The sequence below is a fragment of the Lycium barbarum genome, chromosome 3, assembly GCF_019175385.1.
Source record: "Lycium barbarum isolate Lr01 chromosome 3, ASM1917538v2, whole genome shotgun sequence".
Classification (NCBI taxonomy): Eukaryota; Viridiplantae; Streptophyta; class Magnoliopsida; order Solanales; family Solanaceae; genus Lycium; species Lycium barbarum.
In genome coordinates, this window is record NC_083339.1 from 8880772 (window position 1) to 8907963 (window position 27192).

The 27192-nt window shown below is 38.0% G+C and overlaps 2 protein-coding genes across 2 annotated transcripts; one reads left to right on the plus strand and one right to left on the minus strand.

The window, feature by feature from the left end:
• Positions 1 to 6208: 6208 nt before the first annotated feature.
• On the plus strand, positions 6209 to 9455 carry LOC132633709 (uncharacterized; the record flags this gene model as incomplete). The annotated part of the gene is made up of 2 exons (XM_060350212.1): positions 6209 to 8131; positions 8189 to 9455. Coding segments are annotated over 2 exons (3141 nt in total), but the record flags the coding sequence as incomplete, so codon positions are not given.
• A 13547-nt stretch (positions 9456 to 23002) lies between these two features.
• On the minus strand, positions 23003 to 23394 carry LOC132630243 (uncharacterized). The gene is made up of 2 exons (XM_060345833.1): positions 23351 to 23394; positions 23003 to 23267 (listed from the first exon to the last, which is right to left on the minus strand). The coding sequence occupies exons 1-2, from the start codon at positions 23392 to 23394 to the stop codon at positions 23003 to 23005; spliced, it is 309 nt and encodes a 102-aa protein (XP_060201816.1).
• Between the last annotated feature and the right edge of the window lie 3798 nt (positions 23395 to 27192).

The following is a 27192-nucleotide window of genomic DNA, read 5'->3' on the forward strand; positions in this document are numbered from 1 at the left end:
GGTCTACGACCTCGAGCGACGGTTATCACGTTATGTGCATTGATTTGTAGGATGAATGTGCGTTATGTGGACCATGTGGTATTTAGGTAGAACTAACCATTTGTGAACACAGGTAACCATGAGTCAACACAATGCCTACCCGAGATTCAGCATGGTTTTGAGCGTCCCTTCCCAACTAACAGCATGGTGGGTTGATTTGGGGGATTACGGACAGCGGGTTGTACGTGGAGCATTGGGACACTTACCGTCTTTGATGGATATCCAGCCCTGCAGAGACATCATCGAGGCTGCAACTGTGTTTTGGGATGAAAAGAGGGTCGTGTTTAGATTTGGCAACATTGAGATGACTCCGTTGTTAGAGGAAATAGGAGGCTATATAGAAAATGTGGCATTATTACGTAAACCAAGAAAATGGCAAAATTGTGGCATGATTATTCCGAGGCAACCTTTACCAAAAGAATTTGCTGACAGCTTCGGGTTCAGAGAGGATAAAGGTGTGGAATGTTTGCAGAAGTCTATGATACCACTCGAGTATTTGTATCACAGATTCGGTTATCAAAGGAGTTTCGTCGATCATCAGGATGAATTCTTCTCATATGACTCTTGGAAGCAGAAACGGTGCTTCGCTTTCGCAGTATGTTTTTTAGGGACTATAGTATTTCCTAAAGGAACCACAAAAGACATTCACACCCATCTTGTTATTGTAACTAAGGCTCTTTTTGGTGGCATCGACGGGAAACACTACACTCTGGTCCCTATGGTCGTGGCAGATATCTACCGAGCATTAGGGCGTTGTAAGCGCGGGTATAAGCATTTTGAAGGATGCAACTTGCTTCTGCAAATTTGGCTGATGGAACATCTTCAGAAAGTCAACGGGGGTCTAGCGTTCCAGAAGCCGATGGGTGAGAATCACATTCTGGGTCATGTTCCAGGCGCTATCTTGACAGCAAAATCATTTGAGAAACCAAAGTGTGTGAAAGAGTGGGTAGAATTTCTTAGCCATTTGAACGATGACTCGATGCAATGGATGTTCAGTTGGTTTCCGTCTGAGGTTTTGGTGTTTCGAACGAAGATCGTGCCATTTTTGGTCTTGATAGGACTTCGAGGTTTGCAGCCTTACGCCCCGCTGAGAGTTTTGAGACAATCAGGGAGGAAGCAAAACATACCTTTAGTGGCAGATATGAGTCATTACTGTGTTGACTACAAAGAAGGGAAAATTCCTTTTGCAAAAGAGGTTATTCGCATGTGGAAATTGAAAGAGACCACAAAAACAGATTCAGTTGAGCCAAATAGATACCAAGCTGGGTGCGAGGACAACTATGTGGAATGGCTGGCCGCTGATTTGGAGGAATCAATCAAACCCGGTGTTAGTTTGAAAGATCGGATTAAGGATGGGGAAGCCGAAGCATGCATATTACTCCGACAATTGCGTAAGAAAAGTCTTGTTTCTGAAGCCGAGCATCATGTGCAACTTAAGGAAAAGGAAAGGGAAGCAGAGAATTGGAAGCAGCAAGCACTTAGTTACGAGCAAAGTATGCAAGAGTTGGATACACTTCTGGCTGAACAGGGCGATACTTGTATCAAAGAAGGCATCAAAACAGGGGGTGTTCTAGCTATGTCATACCTTGCCCAGAATCGCCGAAAGATCGATCAGTCAATTCGGGCAACCAAGAGGTTCAAGAGCGACGAAGGGCCAGCTTCATTTTAGTTAACTTGTTCAATAGCGATTGTAATAATTTCTTTTGCATTGGGATTGTATTCGTTTTGGGCTTTCAATTAATAGCACACTGGAATGACACATGACTACATATGTTATCCTTCAAATCCACGCTAGGCCTACCTTTGGCACAAAAGGTCCCTTGCATAATAGGACGCATTGATTTCCTTCCGATATGTTTTGTTTGCTATTCAATATATGTTTGTTTGCAATATGTTTTGTTTGCTATTTAATGTATGTTTGCTACGCAATATGTGCCTATTTGCTATGCAACATGTGCTTATTTCAACATTATCTGCTAAATCTCCATATTATTTTAAACAACAATCATTCGGATCATACTAACACAACTTTCTTCATTCTTAAAAGGTTTATTTTTTACTATCCCCCAGAGGTTGATTCGCGTTGACTGTGAACTGGCAGACCACCCGTACTTCACGAGATCAAAAGCACGAACATCCGGTAATATGAATGATTCAGGGGCATCCGAACAGACTGGCTTGGGACTCGTCACTCTTCCAAGAGAGGAACCTGAGGCTTCAGGAGGGGGAAATGATGAACTCATTGCCCAATTGTTGCAGCAAATGGCCAATATGCAGACCGAAATTGAGCGACTGCGGAATCTCAACAATCTGTCCATCACTTTGAACGCCCCTCACCCTGAGCAAAGAACAAACACAACAATTCCACCATCCTTTTCGCCTGTCGATTCACCCGCTCCACAACCTTCTCCCTCAAACCCTCCGCTTTACACAGTCCATCCAAATACCTCCAACCCCCAACAAACTAACCAACAATCCGCCTCACAACAGTCAAATCCACAACAAACCATTCCACACCAGATCCACCCGCAACCAACCATCCCGCAACAAACTATCCAACAACAAACCATCCCGCAACAAGCCAACATACAACAAACTACTTCACAACCAAATGACCAGCAACAAGCCAACCTCCAGCAAATTAACTTCCAACAAACCAATTCACAACCTTTCGCTACTCCTTACATTCCTCAACCTGCAGTTACCCAAATTAACCCACATACCCAAAACTACCAAAAGTTCACCATACACCATTGGCGCATATTGCCAGCCATAACACACAGTATGCGGCAGAAGCTCATCCTTTCACTACCCAGGCACAGGCCTTGCAACATCCAGAAGTTGACCCCTATGAAGAGTTGGAAAGGGAAGCTAGGGCAAGAGCGGACGAAGATGTGGCAAAAGAGCTTCGCAGTCTGAGGGAGGCAGTCAGGAACATCCAAACCAACAGGGGATGTGAAGGACTTGAATATGAAGATCTGTGCATTCACCCGGACATTGAGTTACCTGCTGGATATAAGGTGCCGAAGTTTGACATGTTCGACGGGAAGGGAAACCCTCGGGCTCATTTGAGATCATATTGCGATAAGCTTGTCGGAGTGGGTAAAAATCAAGCTATCAGAATGAAACTGTTTATAAAGAGCTTAACTGGAGAGGCACTCGATTGGTACACATACCAAGACCCGCAGAGGTGGCACAGTTGGGGAGATATGGCCCAGGAATTCATGGACAGATTCAGGTTCAACACTGAGACTATCCCGGACCGGTTTTATTTGATGAAGCTGGAGAGAAAATCAACAGAAACTTTCCGGGAATACGCTATGCGCTGGAGAGCAGAGGCGGCAAAAGTCCAGCCTCCAATGGCAGAGAGTGAAATGACGATGCTTTTCGTACAATCTCTAAAGGACCCCACATATTATGAGAGAATGTTAAGTGTCATTGGGCAGAAGTTTGCTGAAGTCATCAGGATGGGGGACTTCATAGAAGAAGGGATAAAAACAGGAAGAGTTACAAATCTTGCGGCCTTGCAGGCCACAAGTAAGGCCATTCAGGCGGACCCTGCTAAGAAAAAGAGAGACGGAGTATCCCCGGTCATGGCCATCCAAGATCAAAGACCCACCCCAAAATCAACCCGCCAATATTCTTCACCCCAGCCCTCGCACTACAGCCAGTACACCCAAATACCTTAGCCTTATTACCAACCCCCACCTACCCCCCTTCCGGTCTATCATACTCAACCAACATATTACTCACCCCGGTCACCTTCCTACCAAAACCCGCCACAACACCGTCCAATCTACGCAACGCAACCCCAGTACCATTCACCAAATCGCCCACAAAACACCCCTAGACCACGCCCAAATGTCGAAAGAAGACCAACCAAAACTTACACACCATTAGCCGAACCTTTAGCCCAACTGTACGAAAGGCTGAAAATGGCAGGGATACTCCAACCGATTCAAGGAAGAACTCCTGATCCCATCCCGGGATGGTATGACGGGACTAAACATTGTGCATATCATTCAGGAATCGCAGGGCATGATACCGGAAGCTGTTTTTCTCTCAAGGATAGAGTTGAGACGTTGATCAAGGAAGGGGTCATACAGCTTAAGGAAGCTCCCCCGAACATAAACAACAATCCGCTGCCGAATCATGGCGATGCAAATGTGCACATGAACACCCTTGATGAAGATTGCAATCTGGAGGGGACTATCGTGCCAATTAAAGAAAGGGAGGAGGTTGAATCGTCGGCTTGTGTTGCTCCAATAATCACGGTTCAAAAGAGGGCCCCATTCGAAGTGCTCACCCCAAGGCCCAGGATCACAGCTTTCGTTGCCCCAACACCTTCTCGCAACACCAAAGCAGTCCCCTGGGATTATCAATCTGGTGAAAGAGACAAAGGGAAAGGAAGAGTAGTCGTGGAAGCCGTTGCCACCGGAATGACTACGTCTGGACGGTGCAATGCCCCCGAAGAGATAGCACGAGGGGCGTCAAGCAAGGAAAATGGTCCGAAGAAGGCCGTTACAGAAGCTGAAGTCAAAGAATTCTGGAGAAAAATGCCAACGAAGGAATATTCTGTTGTAGAACAATTGAAGAAAACGCCAACTCAGATTTCCTTATTCGCATTATTGATGAGTTCTGAAGCTCATAGGAGCGCTCTAGTGAAAATACTGAACGAAGCCTACGTTCCGGCCGAGATTTCCAGTGAGAAATTATCGGCTATGGTAGGGGAGATCCTTGAGGCCCACCGGGTCTCTTTTCATAACGACGAGTTGCCACCTGAAGGTTTGGGGCATAACAAAGCATTGAACATCACCATCAAATGCAGGGATAAGTTCATCTCCAAAGTATTGGTCGACGGAGGCTCTGCTGTGAATATATGTCCTGTTGCCACTCTACGAGCATTAGGGATAGACGTCGGGAAACTCCGTGACAGTCAAGTCAGCGTCAAAGGATTTGACGGAGCCCAAAGAGATGTTGTCGGAGAGATCGATTTGTTTCTGGAGATTGGGCCTGTGGAGTTCATTGTGAAGTTCCAAGTGATGGACATATCTACTTGTTACAACCTGCTGATCGGGAGACCATGGATCCACATGGCTGGCGCGGTTCCTTCCACTTTGCATCAGAGCCTGAAGTTTGTGTGGAATCACCAAGAAATAGTGATCCATGGAGAAGGCAACAATTCTTTATACCCGGAATGTTCAATTCCTCCTATTCAAAGTGTGGAAAGGCTAGACGGATCGGTTTTCCATATTAAGGAGAATGTGTGCACTGCTTAAGCGAAAAGAATGGAATTGCCACAAGTACTTATGATGGTGGCGTGGGAGATGCTGAAGAATGGCTTCCGACCCGGTCAAGGCCTTGGTCCGAACTTGAATGGAATTGTGGAACCAATTCAACTGCCCGGGCATAAGCATACTTTCGGTCTCGGATATGAGCCCACCCCCGAAGAGATTGCTTCGGCTAGTCTCAAAAGAAGAAGTGACATTCCCTTGCCAAAGCCTGTCCCTTGCCTGAATCAGTCATTTCTTAAGGCTTCCGCTGCCCAAGCACCAGAGAAAACGCTTGAAGACAAACTCCTGGAAAGTTTTAAACACTTATTCATCACCGAAGAAGAAACTGAATGCGGTATGGTTTCGGATGGGTATTCTGAAGACCCGACTATCCGGGATGCAGAGCCAGGATGTCGTTTGAACAATTGGATTTGTAACCCGCCCCCGTTTCTCCGGGAGTCTTGGTAGACTAATTGTATTCAGCATTTGATGAAACAGACACGATTTGAAATTGAGGCCTGAATCGTGTCTATGCTTTTGTTATTTTTGCCTCTAAACTTTGAAGTTCAAATGCAATTTTCAAGCCATGCTTTTATTTATATTTTTTCCGTCTTTGCTTAATTAATTTTCTTTTATTTTTCAGCAATCAAATTAACAAATCTGCCGATACTGTGAATGTGACACATAATGAAACAAGCAAGCCCGTAGGAAATTCCGAGCAAGATTCTGAAGAATATGAAGGGGATATGCAACCCGAGGGATTAACTAAGGATTTTGAGTATTTTGAAAATAAGCCGAAACCAAATTTGGATGAAACGGAAATTATAAATTTGAGTAATTCAAAAATCATTATGGAAGTGAGAATCAGTGTCCATTTGACCCCGTCGCAGAGAGAAGAATTGATCAAACTCCTGAAGGAATATATAGATGTGTTCGCTTGGTCTTACGATGATATGCCCGGATTGAGCACTGACATTGTTTCGCATAAGTTGTCTCTTGATCCATCCTGTCCTCCGATAAAGCAAAAGAAAAGAAACATTAAATCAGACTTGAGCTTAAAAATCAAGGAAGAGATCTCCAAGCAGTTTGATGCCAAGGTCATTCGAACTACGATGTACCCCACTTGGCTAGCCAATATCGTTCCCGTGCCAAAGAAGGATGGCAAGGTTAGGGTATGCGTAGATTATCGGGATCTCAACAGAGCCAGTCCGAAAGATGACTTTCCCCTTCCAAATATCCATATGCTCATTGATAATTGTGCAAGGCATGAGTTGCAGTCTTTTGTTGACTGCTACGCGGGATATCACCAAATCCTGATGGACGAGGAAGATGCAGAGAAAACAGCATTCATCACACCTTGGGGGGTGTATTATTATCGGGTGATGCCTTTCGGGCTCAAAAACGCAGGGGCCACGTACATGAGAGCCATGACCACCATCTTCCATGATATGATCCATAAAGAGATTGAAGTCTATGTGGATGATATCATCATCAAGTCGCGAAAGAGCTCAGACCATCTGACGGATTTGAGAAAGTTCTTCGACAGGTTGAGGCGATACAATCTGAAGTTGAACCCCGCAAAATGTGCATTCGGTGTTCCTGCAGGGAAGTTGTTGGGTTTTATTGTGAGCAGAAGGGGCATAGAGTTAGACCCCTCGAAGATAAAGGCCATTCAGGAGTTGCCTGCCCCAAAGAGTCGGAAAGATGTGATGAGTTTCCTCGGGCGTCTCAACTACATCAATCGATTTATAGCGCAATCAACGGTGATATGCGAACCAATAATTAAGTTATTGAGGAAGGACGCTCCTACCAAATGGACTGAAGATTGCCAAAGAGCCTTTGACAAAATCAAAGAATATTTGTCTAGCCCGCCTGTTTTGGTGCCTCCAGAAGCTGGAAGACCTTTGCTATTGTATTTGTCCGTATCTGAGAACGCGTTTGGATGTGTATTAGGTCAACATGACAAAACAGGAAGGAAAGAGCGAGCAATATATTACTTGAGCAAAAAGTTCACACCTTACGAGGCACGGTATACGTTATTGGAACGCACCTGTTGTGCTTTGACTTGGGTTGCACAGAAGTTGAGACATTATTTGTCTGCATATACTACTTACCTCATCTCAAGGATGGACCCACTCAAGTACATCTTCCAGAAGCCTATGCCTACGGGGAAGCTAGCTAAGTGGCAAATGTTGTTGAGCGAGTTTGATATTGTGTATGTTACTCAAAAGGCTGTCAAAGGGCAGGCGATAGCTGATCATCTTGCAGAAAATCCTGTGGGCGAGGAATACATACCCCTTAAAACCTATTTCCCGGATGAAGAAGTGTTGTTCATCGGGGAAGATATCGCAGAAGAGTACCCAGGGTGGAGACTGTTTTTCGATGGGGCGGCAAATGCTAAAGGGGTCGGCATTGGAGCAGTTTTGATTTCAGAGACAGGACAGCACTATCCCATTTCAGCCAAAATCAAGTTCCCGTGTACCAATAATATGGCAGAATATGAGGCTTGTATTCTTGGCCTCAGAATGGCCGCTGATATGCATATACAGGAACTTTTGGTTATAGGCGATTCAGACTTACTGGTTCATCAAGTGCGAGGCGAATGGACCACTAAGAACGGGAAAATACTGCCATACTTGCATTGCGTGAAAGATTTATGTAAGAGATTCATCAGGGTGGAATTCAAACACGTTCCAAGGACACAGAACGAGTTCGCTGATGCTTTGGCCACTCTGTCCTCTATGATTCAGCACCCGGACAAGAATCGCATAGATCCTATCAAGATAAATGTGCACGATCAACAGGCATATTGCTTCTATGTGGACGAAGAGCCTGATGGAGAGCCTTGGTACTATGACATTAACAAATATCTTAAGACAGGAGACTATCCGGAAGGCATAACCAGTGTTCAGAAGAAAACGCTTCGGAGATTAGCAAACCATTTCTTCCTAAGTGGAGAAATCCTGCATAGGAGGACTCCAGATTTAGGATTATTAAGATGTGTTGATGCTAAAGAAGCGGCTCGGTTGATTGAAGAAGTGCATGGCGGTACATGTGGGCCTCATATGAATGGCTTTAATCTGGCCAAGAAAATCCTTCGCGCAGGCTATTTCTGGATGACTATGGAATCAGATTGTATTCGTTTCGTGCAGAAATGTCATCGATGTCAGATTCATGGTGATTTGATTCGGGTTCCGCCAAATGAATTAAATGTGACAAGTTCTCCGTGGCCTTTCGCAGCTTGGGGTATGGATGTCATTGGTCCTATCGAGCCAGCCGCGTCGAATGGACACAGGTTCATTTTGGTAGCCATTGATTATTTCACAAAGTGGGTGGAAGCAATTTCGCACAAGTCGGTAACAAAGAAAGTGGTAGCAGATTTCGTTCGGAGCAACATTATTTGCCGATTCGGAATCCCAGAGTCAATTATAATAGATAATGGAGCTAATCTTAACAGTGATCTAATGCGGGAGATTTGCGAGACATTTAAGATTACTCATCGCAATTCCACTCCTTATCGCCCTCAGATGAATGGGGCAGTCGAAGCAGCGAACAAAAACATCAAAAGAATACTGAGGAAGATGATCGATAATTACAGGCATTGGCACGAAAAACTGCCGTTAGCTCTCCTCGGTTATCGCACTACTGTGAGAACTTCAACGGGGGCAGCACCTTATCTTTTGGTCTATGGGACAGAGGCGGTGTTACCTGCTGAGGTAGAAATACCATCTTTGAGAATCATCCAAGAAGCTGAGTTAAGTGACGCTAAGTGGATGCAGAATCGATACGAACAATTGATGCTCATTGACGGAAAGAGATTGAATGCCGTTTATCATGGACAGCTTTATCAGAATAGAATGGCCAAAGCTTTCAACAAGAAGGTAAGACCGAGGCAATTCAAAACAGGGCAATTGGTACTGAAACGCATATTCCCATGTCAAGATGAAGCCAAAGGAAAATTTGCACCTAACTGGCAGGGACCTTATATGGTTCATCGGGTATTGACTGGAGGAGCATTAATCCTAGCAGAAATGGATGGCGAAATTTGGCCGAAAGCTATCAACGCAGATGCCGTCAAGAGATATTATATTTAGAAACCTTCTTTTATTTGCATGAAATATTCTTCAACACTTTTCCATGTAATAGCACTACTCTCCCTTAGCGGGACGCATGACAAACCTATATCGGGTAAGGTCTTTAAGATAGAATTTCTCTCGAATTTTATTTTTTTTCTTGTATTATGAACTACGCCTGACCTGATTCCCGTGGGGGATACGTAGGCGGCCCGCATAGGCCTCGGTCACGTTCTCACAAAACCTCAATATCCTTTTTGTATTATGAACTACGCCTGACCTGATTCCCATGGGGGATACGTAGGCGGCCCGCATAGGCCTCGGTCACATCACTTCAAAATTCCAATTTTATTTCTGCTTGTAATTATGAACTATGCCTGACCTGATTCCCATGGGGGATACGTAGGCGGCCCGCATAGGCCTCGGTCACATCACTTCAAAATTCTAATTTTATTTCCGCTTGTAATTTGAACTACGCTCGACCTGATTCCCCTAGTGGGATACGTAGGCAGCCTATGTAGGCTCGGTCTCGCCATTTTGAAAAGATCAACATCCCTTGCACCAGAAACTGGGACAATTTTTTTAAAAAAGGGATCACCGTAAGACAACATCGACAGACTCGGGAGAATATTGTTCGACAGAGTCGTCGGGCAGAAGAAAACTTCAGAAAAGGGGCATTCGCTTTGTTTCACAATGTGTCACAGTTCCGAGTTCAGCAAAATTATTTATCACCATACATATAGTTTACTATGTCTATTTTTTCGAAATAATATGATTCTAATCAGACTGTTTACTAGTCGGCCAAGACTTAAAATGAGCGGAGGTTACAAGTTCATACGAAGCTGGAGGCACGAAGCGCAAGAGCCAGATCCCCAAGTCAACGCGAATCAACCCCCTCCCCAAACTTACAAATTTTCTTTGGATGCAGGTTGCCAAGTTGCAGGAGCGAAATAGGCACGACCTTGAAATGATGGCGCGTCAAACGGTTTGAGCATTCTTCTATCAATTATGTCTTCAAATATAAATAACTTTCGGCGATCACCATAAGCTAATCTTGCAAATTATTTTCTTCAAATATATATCAACGCACAAATATTTTGTATTGCTTTCGAATACATTGTTTTTATTTTTTTGCCACTGCGTGTGCTTACAGCCGCATTGCACTGCACCTGCATTAATCACCGTTTTTCATATGATGCATGGGCTGCGCACCGCCCTTTGCATCGCTTTCATATTTACTGGGCCATGCACCGCCCTTTTAAATTTCTGCATAAGGCCTTTCATATGATGCATGGGCTGCGCACCGCCCTTCGCACCGCTTTCATATATTGCCTGGGCCATGCACCGCCCTTTTAAATTTCTGCATAAGGCCATGCACCGCCTTTCATATGATGCATGGGCTGCGCACCGCCCTTCGCACCGCTTTCATATATTGCCTGGGCCATGCACCGCCCTTTTAAATTTCTGCATAAGGCCATGCACCGCCTTTCATATGATGCATGGGCTGCGCACCGCCCTTCGCATCGTTTTCATATATTGCTTGGGCCATGCACCGCCCTTTTAAATTTCTGCATAAGGCCATGCACCGCCTTTCATATGGTGCATGAGCTGCGCACCGCTCTTCGCATCGCTTTCATATTGCCTGGGCCATGCACCGCCCTTTTAAATTTCTGCATAAGGCCATGCACCGCCTTTCATATGATGCATGAGTTGCGCACCGCTCTTCGCATCGCTTTCATATTTACTGGGCCATGCACCGCCCTTTTTAAATTTCTGCATAAGGCCATGCACCGCCTTTCATATGATGCATGAGCTGCGCACCGCTCTTCGCATCGCTTTCATATATTGCCTGGGCCATGCACCGCCCTTTTAAATTTCTACATAAGGTCATGCACCGCCTTTCATATATTACATGGGCCATGCACCGCCCTTTGTAAATTTCTGCATAAGGCTGAGCACCGCCTTTCATACATTACATGGGCCATGCACCGCCCTTTTAAATTTCAGCATGGGCTGCGCACCGCCCTTTGCATCGCTTTCATCTATTACATGGGCCATGCACCGCCCTTTGTAAATTTCTGCATAGGCTGCGCACCGCCCTAAGCACCGCCTTTCATACATTATATGGGCCATGCACCGCCCTTTCAAATTAAAGCATAAGGACATTGCACCGCATTTGCGTCGCTATATTTCAATATTTATTCTTACTGACTATTTTCATCTAGTTTTTAGTTTCGCAGGAGCTTTAGCGCAACGTGGAACTATGTCTTCGGCAGCGAACTGGGGCAATACGTCGGGAAGGACAAGCAGACTTCTCGACAAGGGTCAAAGATCTACCTCGAACACTCGGCTCCAAATTCAAATTTCCCGTTCACATTCCAGCACAATCAATTTTTAGGGTTCTATCACAATACCCAGTGTCATCATAATTCGACACTGGGACAATATTTTTTGCGAAGATTCGCATCAAATCATGAGTTGCCAGTCATAGGTGTCGTAGTCATCCCAGAACTACACACGGCCTGATTCTCGTGCAACCCGAGATATGTAGGCGATTCAGAAACCAGAGTTCGGCCGTAATTTTCTTTACCCTTAGTCCTCCACAATCCTTTAGCCGGGACAAAATAGGCTACTAAGTCAACGTCTTTGCCCAAAAATTCTTTCATCATTGTCAGGCAAAGAGGGACAAGTTGTTGACACCCAATTTTGTCCCGCCTCTCCCCGAAATACCTATTAATACTTCTAGTGTTTTGAGAAATTAAAAAATATGCATTTAAATTTTACTATAATTATTAGTCTTTTATTAACACCCACGTTTTATTATCCCGCTACAGTTATTATTATTGTTATTATTATTATTATTATTATTATTATTATTATTATTATTATTATTATTAATTACTAATCATTATTATTAGCGTTATTTTGTTATCAATTATTAATCATCATTATCATCGTTATTTTTATTAATAATTATTATCATTGTTTTATCAATAATTGTTATTTATTATTATTATTATCATCATTATTATTTCTTATTATTATCATTATTATCTTATTATTACCACTATTATTGTTATTATTATTAATTTATTAACATTTTGCCACTATCAATAATTGTTATTTATTATTATTATTTTATTATTAATTATTATCATCTTTATTATTATTAATTATTATCATTTTTAATTATCAATATTTGTTATTATTATTATTATTATATCTATTATTATTTTTTATCACCATTATCATCAATATTATCATTATTACCATTATCATTATTGTTATTAGCAGTATTAATACCGTTATTTATTTGCTGCCATTATTTAGTATTATTCAAACTTGCATTTCTCAATGTTTCTACCAACTTCCGCATACGCATCGCATTTACTTCGCACATTTTAATGATAGCGTTTGTTATTAAATATTATTGCACGGTCATTTGCGACATCATGTAATTTTTACCCGGGTCTTTTTATAATTACATATTTCTATATTAGGTGATATTCTGGCACCCTTAATACATCGTTAATTAAAATGGGTCTCTTATTTCAAATTTAGAAGCCAAACTATTTCTTGCACTCGGTCCGTATTTTGATTTATCGGACCCCGAATCAAAGTCCAATTAGCTCCTAAATATTTTGGGCTAGCCCATATTTTTATCTCAATTTTTAGACCAGTCCATGTTTTTAATTCCCTGGCCATTCTCTTAATACCCAGTCCAAAAATCAACCCAGTCCATAAATGAACCGGGTCCAACCCGCATCAGCTTCAACATAAGGGAAACCCTAGGGTTTCCCTTCATTCTTTTTTCACTCCCTCCGCCGCTTCCTCCTTCTCCCTTTCCCGCCTCCCTCGCCGCCGCTCCCACTGCCCCCCTTTTCCTTCCTTCTTCTCCGCTCCCCACTCACCCTTGTCCCCCACTCCTCTCTCTCTCCCGCTCCTTCCCTTTTTCAAGCGCAAAAAAAACAAAAAAAAGCAAGCAGGCAAAAACCTATAAAGAGGAACGACGAGGAGGAGGAGAAGAGAAAAAAACGAACCAAAGCCCCCCAAAAAAAGGGATACAGATCTTGAACCCCGAAATTTCCTGAAAAGAACAAGTTTTTCCATTGGCGAAATCCCCTGAAAATAACGAATTTTCCGGTGGTGGAAATTCCCTGAAAATAGAGTTCTTTGAGCCGCACAAAAGTCCCAAAAATATTAAGCCTGCAGTTAGTTGTGATAATTCAAGATATCAAGTCAAAAACCCCAAAACAATTCTCGTTTTCGTCTGCTCTATTTGTTGTTGTGAATCCGAGCCTCTCGAGCTCGGATTTGGGTAGTCTTCGAGGTAAATCTGAAACCCCACACCCCATTTCGCTGCACCCAAAAGAGGTGATTCTCCTTTTCCTTTTGGTGCCTTTCAATTTATTTTAGGATTAATAGTTCTGTTGCAGTTCATTTTACTGATTCTATGTGATCTGTGTATATAGTCTAAATATATGTATATATGTTAGAATAGTTAGTCTGTGTTGAATCATACTCGTGTTTAGTTTTGATTTTAGTTTAAAAAAGAGTAAAGATTATATGAATCAATTTAACCAGTAATGGAAATTAGTTCATGCCGTGATTTTCCTTTTTCTTCGTATATCTTGCAGTTTCCAGGCATCTTTGTATGCCAAATTGAATATGAATTTAGTATGTGTATTAGGTGATGTTCGTCGAATGTTGTGGCCCCCTTTTTTTTTAGTGCCTTTCGTATGTCTTAGATATGTCGATGGGTTGAACTTTGCTGCTGTTCTATGCCCATCATTGTGTTTTTCTCTGTTAAGTTGTTGGCTACTATAATATGAGGGCAATACTATACTAAGGGAGCCGCTCAGTTTGAAGGAAACAGATGCTTTCATTTGATGAGAGTGTAGTGTTAAGCCTAGCTGGTGTCTGTTGCCTCCATATTTCGATACAAAATACTTTGTTGTTCTGTTTGTTCGCCTCTGTAAGCAATTAAATTAAATATAGAATTGGGCATCATAGGCTATAAAACTTGCAATTAGTTGGCTACTGTGAGGTTGTTTGTATTGATTAAAGCATGCAATATGGTAGCTCTTAACCCAGAAAAAGGCCTGTTATGCTACATATCTGCTTAAGTGCCAATTGGTTGTTAAATATGATAGTCTACTCTGATTCCCCCCCCCCCCCCCCCAACTGAAAATGCTTTGTTTCCAACGGTCTCGTCTTGTCAAAACATTCTTGAAGACTGAAACAATGGTATGGATGCTTTCATTTATTGATAGAATGAGCCTAAGTTTGTGAAGAACACCTCTGCATTTTCTTCCTTTTCCTAGATAGGCCAACTCGATCCTTATCTGTTCCTGACTTTCTGCCTTGATGTATTTTTGCTGCTTTGCTTAGTTTGTTGGTTGTGGCATTTTGAGAATAATGTTCTAGTTAGTTGGGAAGCATGGCTGCTGATTAATTAGACCATGTATGACTTGAAGCACTTGTTGGTTCTTATTGGTTTAGTTGATCCTTTGATAAAAGAGTGTATAACCCAAAACATGGTGCTTATTGTCAAATGAAAGTGTTTGAATTCTGTCCATAGGAATAGTTACTGGTGTGTTATGGTGTTTAGAGATCCCCTTCTCTGGAAAGAATGATAAGTGTGTAATTACAATAGTAATGTTTGGTCTGAGTTTTGTATGAAGGTTCATTTTCTTGAAACTAAAATTGGAACTGTTTAACTGGTGCTTTCTAAATCAATGTGTATGAATCATTAAGTTATGCAACTTATGAACTAATAATATTACTAATAAGAAGTTTAGGTGCTGTTCCACCATATTGTGATTGTTGCTTTGCCTGAAACTCAAATTGTTGATCTTGTCACATATAAACACATGATTTAGTCCAGACCCATTCATGTAATCCTATTGTGACCCTCATGTAAGCTAACATACTTACTACCTTCATCTCATTCCTGAACATGGTCCTGCCTATATCTAATATGTGCAAAGATTCCAAAAGATGATTCTGAATTTATCCTGACCATTTGTTGCTTTGCCATTAACTTCTTGTTGTTACATGCATAGCTGTGATTCTGCTCAGTTTAGCTGAAATTGATGGCCTTTTGTGACTTGAGATTATTAAATCTACTTATGCCCTATCTTGCATAAGTACATATGTCATAGACTAACCTCTTGAAAATATCTGCCTAAATGACATGCCTGCTAGACTATACGTTGCATTATATTACCGTGAGTGTTTGAATTAACCTGAACCCCCCTAAGTGTGACCCTGCTCACCCCTTTCTTCTCCTTAGCTTTAAATGTTTCACGTTTGTTTCTTTGTCTGTACATCACTTCATCTGAACTCATTTTCAATGATCACCTACTCATCTGCATATGGTATAACCTCATTTGCATCATGATCTGGATGTAACTGGTTAACACATAGGTCCTTCTTCTTGCTTCATTGCATATGTTTGTTAAATGCCTTCTTATCTATTTTTGAATCCTTCATGCCATGCCATGCCATGCCTTGACTTAATTAGCCTACTGATACCTTGACAAAACTGCTGCTGTTGTTCTACAATCTGAGGAGATCTCTGCTATAGCTTTTAGCTGAGTCTTTTGCTGAAATTTTACTGCTGAAACTGTGGGATTCAACTGGGTGGTGGCTGTTGTTGTTTTTTTTTTGTTTACTGCTGAAACTGTCGCATTTGAATTAACCATTTACTGCCTGCTGAATTAACCATTTGTTGCCTACTGAAAGCTTTCCAATATTGACCTTCTTTACATCCCTATGAATGTGTATACATAAAGTATGCTTTGAATATATATACACAATATATACATAATCTACTGATCTGTTTTAAGTTTACATTATAGATGTTTGGTCTTATTCGTTGATTATATACTAATCCTTTTCCTTTCGTTTTATGCATGACTGTCATATACGAGTCCGCGTGACTCGTTTTTCTCCTGCATTCGATGTTGGGCTAAAAGCCCAATGCAATCTTCTCGGATCATTTCCCATCAATTCTGTCCGCAACAAAGAAAAAATGGAAACGAAATTCCGGGCCAAAGCCCAATAGACAAGAACAGCCTCAGCAGTCTAAAAATAATTGGGCCAAACCCCAATAGCAATGGATCGCAGCAGTCCAAAGAATGGGCTGAACCCATTCAATTTTATTCATTCCTCTATTTTATTTCCTTTATGTATTTAATTTGTATTACATGGCTAACATTTTTTGTTTTGTTAATTTAGATAAACCTTAGTGAAATTAGTGAGTTTAGTTTTAGCAATGGGTAGTTAGTTTAAGGAAGACTAAATTAATTCCATAAGTTTTCACTTTCTTCTTTTCATGTTAAAAATGTCTAATATTTATTTTTTAGAATAATGGATTTGCAAAATGGCATGACTTTATATTTTAAGTAAAGGGAATCATATTTATCCTTACTATCAAACACATTTCAAAACGTCACTAACACGCGATATAAACTTAAATATGTTTTATAAATAACTTTTTTTAGTTTTGAGTTAATTACACATATGTTTGAAGTATAATTAATAAAGGACAAAGAAAGTTCACGTTAGCTATTTTTATGTTTTGTTTTTAAATTGCACAATCAATTAATACCTCATTATTGAGTTGTTTCAAATATTTATTGAAATATCGCATAAATTCGTATTTTCCTTTATTCATATGCAAATTATCATATTTTGCAAATCTTATTTTAGCATTATTATACTTCCCTTTGAAGCAATAGCAACATTTATAAGCTTTATTTGAAACAGCATTTAAAATCTTTTTTTTTTTTTTTATATAAGTTACTATATTTTTACAGGCATTATCTTAAATAGCATCATTATTGCTCTCATTTAAAGTCTAAGCAGCTTTTTATAAGTCTTATTCTCAAATAGCATTTAAACTCATCTTTTATGCAAACTATTATTTTCTGTAAATTTTATTTTACACGATATCATCATATTTTCTTAAAATCTAGCAATACTTCTTAGCCGTTTTTTTTTCTTAAAATTCAAACACTGCATTCGCATCTTTAGCCTTAATTAATTAACCTAAGTTTGGCCGGATAACCGTAGTTAACGGATTCTAAAGGATGCCTAACCCCTTCCCTTTAGGATAATAGAGAACCCTTACCTAGAATCATACTGGTTAAGCAGACTATTAACGGAGGTTTAGTTAGTTTTACCTTAGTTAATATCTAGGTTTCCTAATTCACCGTTAAATTAATTAGGTGGCAACTCCTTAAAACAAAGCAATTTAGGAATCTCCAATATGTTGTACTCCGCTCTAACCCGGGTTAAAATGGGGTATAACAGCACCTCGATATTAAGGATCCATAAAATACGATTGACCTACGGATTCTAATAGTATGCCTTGTAGATATAAATGGTTTTTGATAAAAAAACTGCTTTTGTTTTAGATTCCCGCGATAAAAAGTTGGTCATTCACGCAAAATACAACACTTTCAAGAAATGAAAATGGTAAAGGTTTGCCCAAAATTGGGTGTTTTGGGTTTCGGACTAGAACACCTAGGTTAAAACCCGAAAGCGTTAACCTAAGTAGAAAACTACGTAAGCCCACCCGAGTTTAAGAAAAAGATTTTTTAGTTTAAGCTTAAAATTATTTTTTGGCATACTATTATTATCCATATTTTAACCATATTTTATATTTTTTTAGATTTTTATCCTTTTAATCCAAGTTGATCCAAAAAATAGTTTAAGTTCAATTTTGTCCAAGATGTCCATATGCACGGTCTACAATCATTTTTTATCTCTAGTTTCGCAAAATCAACCAAGTCTATTATTTTGTCCCAAAAATCATTTGTATATGCTAATAATTGTAAAAATCAGTTTTATATTTAGAAAACGGTTTTTTGGCAACTCTAATACATGACAGTTTTTAAGGGTTCCAATAAATCACATTTAATCAATTTTGACAAATAAATAGTAAAGAGATAGGGAGTTGGGCCGATCAAACCCAACAGAAAAATGCATAAGTAAAAATTTTCACTCCAAATTATGCTCCAAGGCCTTAGTCCTTCCATGATAGGGGTTGACTCGATCTAGAAACTACCACTTTTTACCACTCGTCTGATAACTTCCCACACCTCTAAATTTAAGCCAAAAAAACGTCCCTCTCTCCTATCCCCTAAATACACGCCATTATGCCCAATATCCCTTAATTTCCTCCAATTTCAAATCAGTTTTACAATAGTTCATCTTCCTTGTTTATCTCTAATTAACTACTCATTAATTTCACTCATAATTAAAATCTACTTCCCAAAAAAGGTAAGATTCTATACTGATTTTACGTTTCACCGTGTATTTAACCTATATATTTATGTTGTATTTTCAGTATATTTAGTTCGTTTGTATATTTTAGTTCAGTTATTATAGATCTGTGACTTAACCATATCTATATTTTATGTGCATTTTAAGTATATTTTGTATTGTTATTTTTTTCACATGTTTCTTCAGTTAATTCGTGTTTATTGTTCTTCACCATAACTGTAATTTTTTGTAGTATATTTAACCATTTAAATCCAGTCGAAATATACAACAAATATAACTTAGATATATTCCATAAGTCCACTTTTAATATACAGTATGTTACAGAAGTTAAAATTTCATCTAAATACACTCCCAATTTACGTAAAATATATATGAAATATAGTTAACAGTAAACCAGAATTAGTATCTAACAGATCAGCAAAATGCAACTAAAATATAGCCAAAATACAACTATTAAAATATAAATCCAAAACAAAAGATCAAATCAGTTTATATAGAGTAAACTTTTCAAATCTTATTAAACCACCAATATAACATAACATCTTGTTAGTTGTTTGAATGAGATATGAGATCAGATATGGAATGGGAGGATATTTGCATGAATCAGGGAACATTAAAAACTGACTTTAATTTAAATTGGAATAGATTTTGTTTCCATAAATATAGCACTTTCAGTTTTCGCAGCATGTGTATTTCCGTTACATTTATCCTATATTTAAGTCGACGTATCTACTAGCTAAATATAGGGTCCTCCAGTTACGAATTGTAAATGTAGAACATGCAGTTATAGATTGTTAGAAGGAGCTAAAAAGTAGCTGTTTGTGAAAATTTTACATCTAGAAATGTTAGTGGGCCTCGAAAGACCCACCAATAAATTTGGGAGGTCACAAAATATAGGTGTACAAAACATTAGTAATAGGCCGAGGTCAATTATCTAATTTACAAAGCCAAAATGAATTATAATGCTTTTAAGCCAAGCCCATAATTATCATACTAAAAGGACAATTTATGCAAAAGGCTCAATAGTTGCTATGAATTAGTAACAAACTCACAAGAACTAAGTTTTTTTTTTTTTTTTTTTTTTTTTTTGAGTAAGTTTCATAACTAGAAAATGTTAAATTTGACATTACATAATTTTAGCACAAAATTAAACATATAATTTTTAACTAAATAATATCTGACCCCCCCAAAAAAACATAACCCGTGTCTTGGCAGAATTAATGTAACTTAACAGATTTAAGGATTTATTTCATAATTAAAACAACTTATTACATTCCATTTAATAAGGACACCAATTAATAACCCTATAAATAAGCAAAAAGACAAATGCAGAGAGGATAACTTCCATATATACTCATCAAAAAAAAAAAAAAAAAACTTCCTATATATATATACACACACAAGTATACAAACAATCTATGTTCAGAAAAAGAATGTATGCATCTTTTTAAAAATATAAAAAAAAAAATATTAGATGTATGTTAAATTAGTACCCGTGTATTTTATGTATATATATCTAGAAAATATATGACATGTTTTTTATATCCCAAGTATATATTGCTGTAATTAAATTTTAAGTGGTGAATATATCACAAATATGTTATATATGAGCATATGATTTTTTTTTAAGCTTTTTATAATTATGACATATTTTCTGGTATAAATGTTTAATATCATAAACAGACCATAAATTTTGTCAATAATTTTTTGTATTAATTAAGCATAATCATGCATATTCTCAAAGATCTTACTTATATTGTACTTATACCATCAAAATAAAATAAAAACATGCTTTTTATGATGTTTTATCATCGAGCCCCTAATTTAGTGGTATTAGCATTTGTGGAAAATAGGGAAGAGAGAGAGAAAATATTATTCTAGCATTTAATCCGAATTTAGTTTGGGAAGAGAGAAAAGAGGAAAAAAGAGCTTCTAGCATTCAATTCCTAATTTAGTGGGAGAAAGAGAGTAAAATTCATCCCTTCATTTGGGACATTACTCATGTTTAATTATTGGCTAAATTTGTTATATAATATACTATTTTTCAAATATTTAAAAAGTTCTAATATTAATGCAAATAACTTTTATAAAATGAATTGCAACGTAAAATTCTTTCTCTTTTTTTTTTTGTTTATATCAAAAGCTAACAACATTGAATAAATCATACTAAATCTACCAACACAATGTCAAAATTCTAACTTAAGCTACTCTTTTTCTTATTTTTTATCAATTTAACTAACCTAAAATCACTTAACATTGTCTAAATCAAACTTCTCATTTATTTTCATTTTTTCAAATAGCAATAAATCCATAGGATACTCACTTAATCATGTAAATAAAGTTAGGCTAGCACATGATCCTTTTCAACTTCACAAGTATCATAAATAATATATAATCATAACTAAAAATGAAACAGAGGATGAAATAAGAGGTTATCTTTTGATGGGGCAACCTAAAGATCAAAAGGAGAGATTGAGTCCACCAAATTCAAGCACCAACACTTCACAAATCTTTGAAAACCCCTTTGTGTTTTTAAATTTTTTATATCCGTATTCTTCTATGTATATATATCTATTGTATTTATATTTTGTGTATTTTTAGTAAGAGTGTTTATAGGATACTAAGTTTTTGAATATATAAATCAAACCTTAGTTTTTTTTTTTTTTTTTGCTAATTTTCGAACTTCCTTTCTTTGTTTTCTTTTTTCCTCTCTTGTGTGTGGTTTCAATAATGGGTTTTTAGGTGGTGAAAATGGTGAAGGTAAAAAATGGAGTGAAAGAAGGTGGTGATATGTTTTTTATTGCTATGGGTCCCTCCTTTTTTTTTTTCTCATCCGTGACCATTTTCTAGGAAGATGATGATGGATATTTTTTGTTTTCTATTGTGTGGTCCCCATCCCTCAGAATAGAAAGATAAAATTTTTCCTTTTTTTTTTTCTCAAAAAAAATAAATAAACGTGACCCCCGAGTTTAATGTCCATCCCTACTATTTGTAGGCAAGCCAATTTAGAATTCTATGGACAAAATTTGGCCATGTGCCATAGCTTTCCCCCCCAAAATCCTTATTCAAATTTTCAAAAATCATCCAACTAAGCATTTAGAATTCTATGGATAAAAATAGGCCACTTGGCCGTTCTTTTCTCTCCAAAAATACCTTATCCAAATAGTACCAACAAAGGTACAAATGGATAAAATTCCCTCTTTTTTTATTTTTTTTATTTTATAAAAATGTAGCATAGTTTTTATATAGTTTTAGGTTAATTAGTCTAATACACCCCTCGTAAAATAATATTTTGACGAAATAAAAATCATAATACGTTGTTTTGAAACACGAGCTTCAAAACGATCCCAATATTGATATACTTCCGAGTAATATTTAAAAAAGTCAAAAATGCGGTAAAAAATGAACCGTAATTCATATGTCGTTTTAATTAACAATTTTTCCAAGTTAGATGAAGCGGGATATGTATCTTATTTGCAAATCATATTTGTGAAAGTAAATAACTCGTAATTTCTTGTAATCGTTAATTTTTATGGAATAATAATTATACGTCAGCTTTTGCAATTTTCTCGGGATTTTTTTTTTAAGGGCATCCTTACTCGGTCTTGGACTCGGAAAATTTGAAAATTAAAATACGCGTTTTATGAGGTGAAAAGTAGGTGTCAACAGCTCCATCATTTTTTTTGATTTTGGCATTCATCTCCCACCCTCTGCTAGGCATGCTTTGTTCTTGTCACAAACCGCTCCTTACCTTGCATGAAAGTCATTTTCACCATTACAGAAATAGGTAGTCTCCGAGCAGATTTTGGCAAACCATTGAATGACTCCGACCTGTTTGTTGTAAGCATCCCCATCTCTTGCCTTCATCAGCATGTAATGCCCATTTTTCAACTTCGATATTCTTCAACTAAGTATATGCTTCTGGACTCACTGCCTTGATCGTCTCCATCCTTACAAGCCATTTTTTTTGTTGATGCTCCATCACAACCGCCCACATCAATTTGTTGAGTGTGCTGTTTCCAAACTTCGTTTGAAAATTTGCCTTTATGTGCCTTAAACAATAGCGATGGTAAGCAAAGGGAGGTTGCCACCCCTCCAAAGTAGACATATTGTGCAATATGCCTTGATGTCGATCCGATAGCACGTATATGCCCATACGATCCTTAATAATATAAACATCCCCCATGTCTCGTAGTTCTCGTTAGCGGTAATTGCGAAAGCAAGAGGGAATATCGACCCATTGGCATCCATTCGTACCACAATCAGTAGCTTGATGTTGTATGCACCATATACATGCTTGCCATCTATGGATATGGCTGGCCGTCAGTGAGCAAAACCATTAATACATGGTTTGAATGTCCAAAACACAAAGTTGAGAATATTACCAGGCATAAGCCTCCACTCTACAACAGTACCAATATTGAATTTTTGTAGAGCTGCAATATACCTCAGCAACGTCTGGAAAGAGCCCTCCCAATTTTCATAAATCATTTCAAACGCAGGCCTATGCCCAAGATATCCCTTTCTCTTGCTTATCGTTTTATGATATACTGTCTTAACGTTTCTAATGCAATCTTTGATAGGGATCCTGCACAAGTTTAGATAGACAACATTTAGCAATGATAATTTAATTGATGTAAGAATTATAATAAACTAGGTCAAATAGGTTACCTTGGGGTTTCAGCAACGTCTTTAAGTAGCACTTGAGCAATCATATTTATATCTAAATTAAAATGATCTGCTCGATTTTGTCCTATATCACAAGTGTGACTTTGGTGGAATTTTGTGATAACCCACACACCATCGGGCTTAACAATTCCCCCAAGCATCCATTGACAGCCTTGATACTGTCATCTACAAACTAGTCTCCATACTTTTCTGGTTGAATCATTAACCCTATACTCCCTGGTTGAAAGATCAACTCCACCGAACTGAGTGTTTTGCGCAATATTACTCATATCAGGTGTGTAACCCCTACAAAGATACCAAGAATGGATGTTGGAAACTTTACATGAGCTTGTGGTTTGATACTATAACGGACGGTATTATTGTCATCAAGTATATCTCCATCCCAGAATAGAGAAACCTTAATAGTTGAAGAAGGAGAAGACATTTTTTCTCCGAAGTTTGATTTTTTTCAAGAACTTAAAAGACTTAAACTTATGAAATGGATGAGTTTTTCCCTCATCCAACATTCATATTAAATAGGAAAAATTTGAGCGCAAAAGTGAACATTAAAAAAACGTGGGATTAACCCTTATCACGCATGAAAATACTGCGCAATACTTTTGCGCATGAAAATATTGCGCAATAGGATAAGATTCCTGAAATAATACAACATTGTGTTGTCAAATCAAGCATAGTGTGTCATATAAACGATCAAATAATGGAGCATTATGTTGTCAAATCAAACATAGTGTGTCATAAAAAGCGGTCAAATAATGGAGCATGGTGTTGTCAAATCAAGTAGGTCATCTATGACTCATATATTGCGCATTTAAATGTTGTGCAATATAAGTTAGTGTCATAAAAAACAGTCAAATAATGTAGTATTGTGTTGTCAAATCAAGCATAGTGTGTCATAAAAAACGGTCAAATAATGCAGCATTGTGTTGTCAAATCAAACATAGTGTGTCATAAAAAGCGATCAAATAATGGAGCATTGTGTTGTCAAATCAAGCATAGTGTGTCATAAAAAGTGGTCAAATAATGCAGATTGTGTTGTCAAATCAAGCATAGCGTGTCATAAAAAGCGGTCAAATAATGCAGTATGGTGTTATTAAATCAAGCATAGTATGTCTAAAAACTTTTTTTGGCACATTTAAATGTTGCGCAATATAAGTTGGTGTTGTCAAATCAAGGAGTAGTATATAACATGATTGACGAACTACTAGCATTCACATTAAAACGAGTTATGTCATTCTATACTCAATTTGCTGATATTGGTTCTATTACATATTTTGCCCAAGCAGACATATTCGAAGCAATGGGTAGGACATGGGAACTAGATGATGATTTTAAATACTCAAATAAGTAGAATAACAGATTCAATCGACAATACAATAATACAATGAGAGAGGAGTGGGATTGGCATGTTCAGGGAGGCTGCAGCACTGGAACAAAACTTGAGGTCATTAGGGCTTAAACGCCCAAAAAACGTGCTATGTCAATGCCTCGTGACACTCCACAAGAGTTGAATTTTGCTCTTAACCGTTTTCGCGAAGAGAACAATCGGATGAAAATACGTTGCCTAAGGGTAGAATATGATTAACATGGTTACATAAGATTCAGATCCAAGTGGGATTCCGATTGTGAGATGTCCAATGAAGATTAATATTTTTTTATAATAAAGTAAGTAGATAGGGTCATAATGACCACCCCCGAGGGTACTGTGGGGTTTGCAACTATATAAGTAGCATTTCATTTATTATTAGACTACAACATATTCAATGTCGAGTAATAGAAATGTAGATTGGTTTTTATTCCTTCCTAATGATTCGAATAGCAGTGGTGATGATAGTTCAAATCATAGCAGTGGTGATGATAGTTCAAATCATAGCAGTTATTCTAGTGAAACAAGTTTTCTTGATAACAATAATTTCAAACAAGACGATTTAAAACCCCAACTTCTTATAGAGCGTAATGATGATTTTTGCAGCGTGAAATATTCAGATCCACGAGAATATTTTTGCGGGTTACGCAGAGAATGGGCATATCGGCATGCCGAATCAGAACGTTTTGTTCGTGACTTGGAAAATCTCAACGCTAAAATCCCAACAAGGTATTCAATAACCATGCCTCGAGTAGGTCCAGAAACTTGTGAGCTTGCCATACAAAGGATTAGAAAAGAAAACAACAGAATGCTAGCAAGAAGTTGTAGATTTTACATGCTGAAGTTGTAGATTTTACATGCTAAAGTTGAGCGAAGAACAAGCATCATCAACAAGTAGGGAATTAACATCTACAGAAAAAAGATATATCTTAAGAAACTCAAAATATTGTTCTGAGGACGATATTGAGGGCTTCTATGCTGATGATGATTAGGGATTATTTTGGTTCATTCTCTTAGATTTTGGGTCATTTAAGTTTCGGACTCATGCGGTTAATTTGTATTTTTAGTTTATGATGAAGTCATCAATTTGAATATTTTTAGTATGTTTTTAATTTCCTTTGATTTTTGTAGTCTATTATTAATTTATATAATCTTCTTAAAGTTAATAATACATAAAAAGTTCAACAATTCACAATTTAAAAAAAAAATAACACAAATAAATTGGTACATAAATGGTGCGGATTACATAATAAATGAAAACGTGCAACTAGTAAAAACAAAGTACATAAAAATAACAAACTAAATAGAAAATACATTGAAAAACAAAATGCATAGAAATATTAAACTTAATAAACAAAATACATAAAAATAATAAGCAACAGTAACATAGCAGAAATAATCTTCCAAAATTTAAGTTTCCCTTTCAAAGCATTTTTCTCGTGTTGAGTATCTCTAAGGTTAGCCTTGAAAAAACTTTGTTTTTCTTTTAGCAAGACCTCCAAAAGGTCAATTTTTTCTTGAGCTTCCATAAGCTTAAACTATAAGTCAAACTTCACGGTATCTCTAGTGATACGTGAGGTCGGGGTATCTCTATCAACATGAGGCTTTTTAATCTTCGCCGCCACCGTTTTATCCACGGGAATGCTATCTTCCCAACGAAAATGTTGTTGACACCCAATTTTGTCCCTCCTTTATTTAATTTTATTCACTCGGGTTTCTAAATTTACTGACAAGCTAAATACTTTATTTTCACTGCTATTTATATTCGCTACTTTTATTTTTTAACATTACAAGTATTAATTTATCACAAATTTTAAATGTTCGTCATCGTTTTAGAATCATTAAATTAGTTACAAGACAACACTTTATAAAATATCTATTTTTTACATATTAATTATTTATTGTCTTTATATAATATATATTATACCAGTCATTAACTTAGAAGCCCGAAGATAATTAAATAGCGGAGGAATGGCCAACAATTTTCAGCTAATTAATGGTTTAGAATACAGATACAATATTATTTCCTACCCAAACAAACAACCCACATTTTTATACCCAACCCACATTCTCAATCCATATTTAAAATTAATAGGCCAGCCCAAACGGACCAGCCCAATTTAATTTCTACCCGACCCGGACCAATCCCAATTTTTCCCTAAAAAACCTAAAACCCTCAGCCGCCCCTCATTTTTTATTTTCTCCTTTCTCTTTCCCTTTCTCCTTCTTCTCCCTCTCTAACCCTAGCCGCCTCTCCCTTTTCCTTCATTCCCGCTCCTCCTCTTCCTTTTCCCTGCCATCTCCACTCATGCTCCTCACATTCTTTTGCCTCCCCCACTCTCCTGTCGCCTTGTTCCCCACTCCCTCTCTTTCATACGCTCCTCTCTCTCTTCTCTTGAACCAAACGAAACCTTATAAATCTGTGGCGAATTGAGGCTCTTAAAGAGGGAGATCGGGGGGA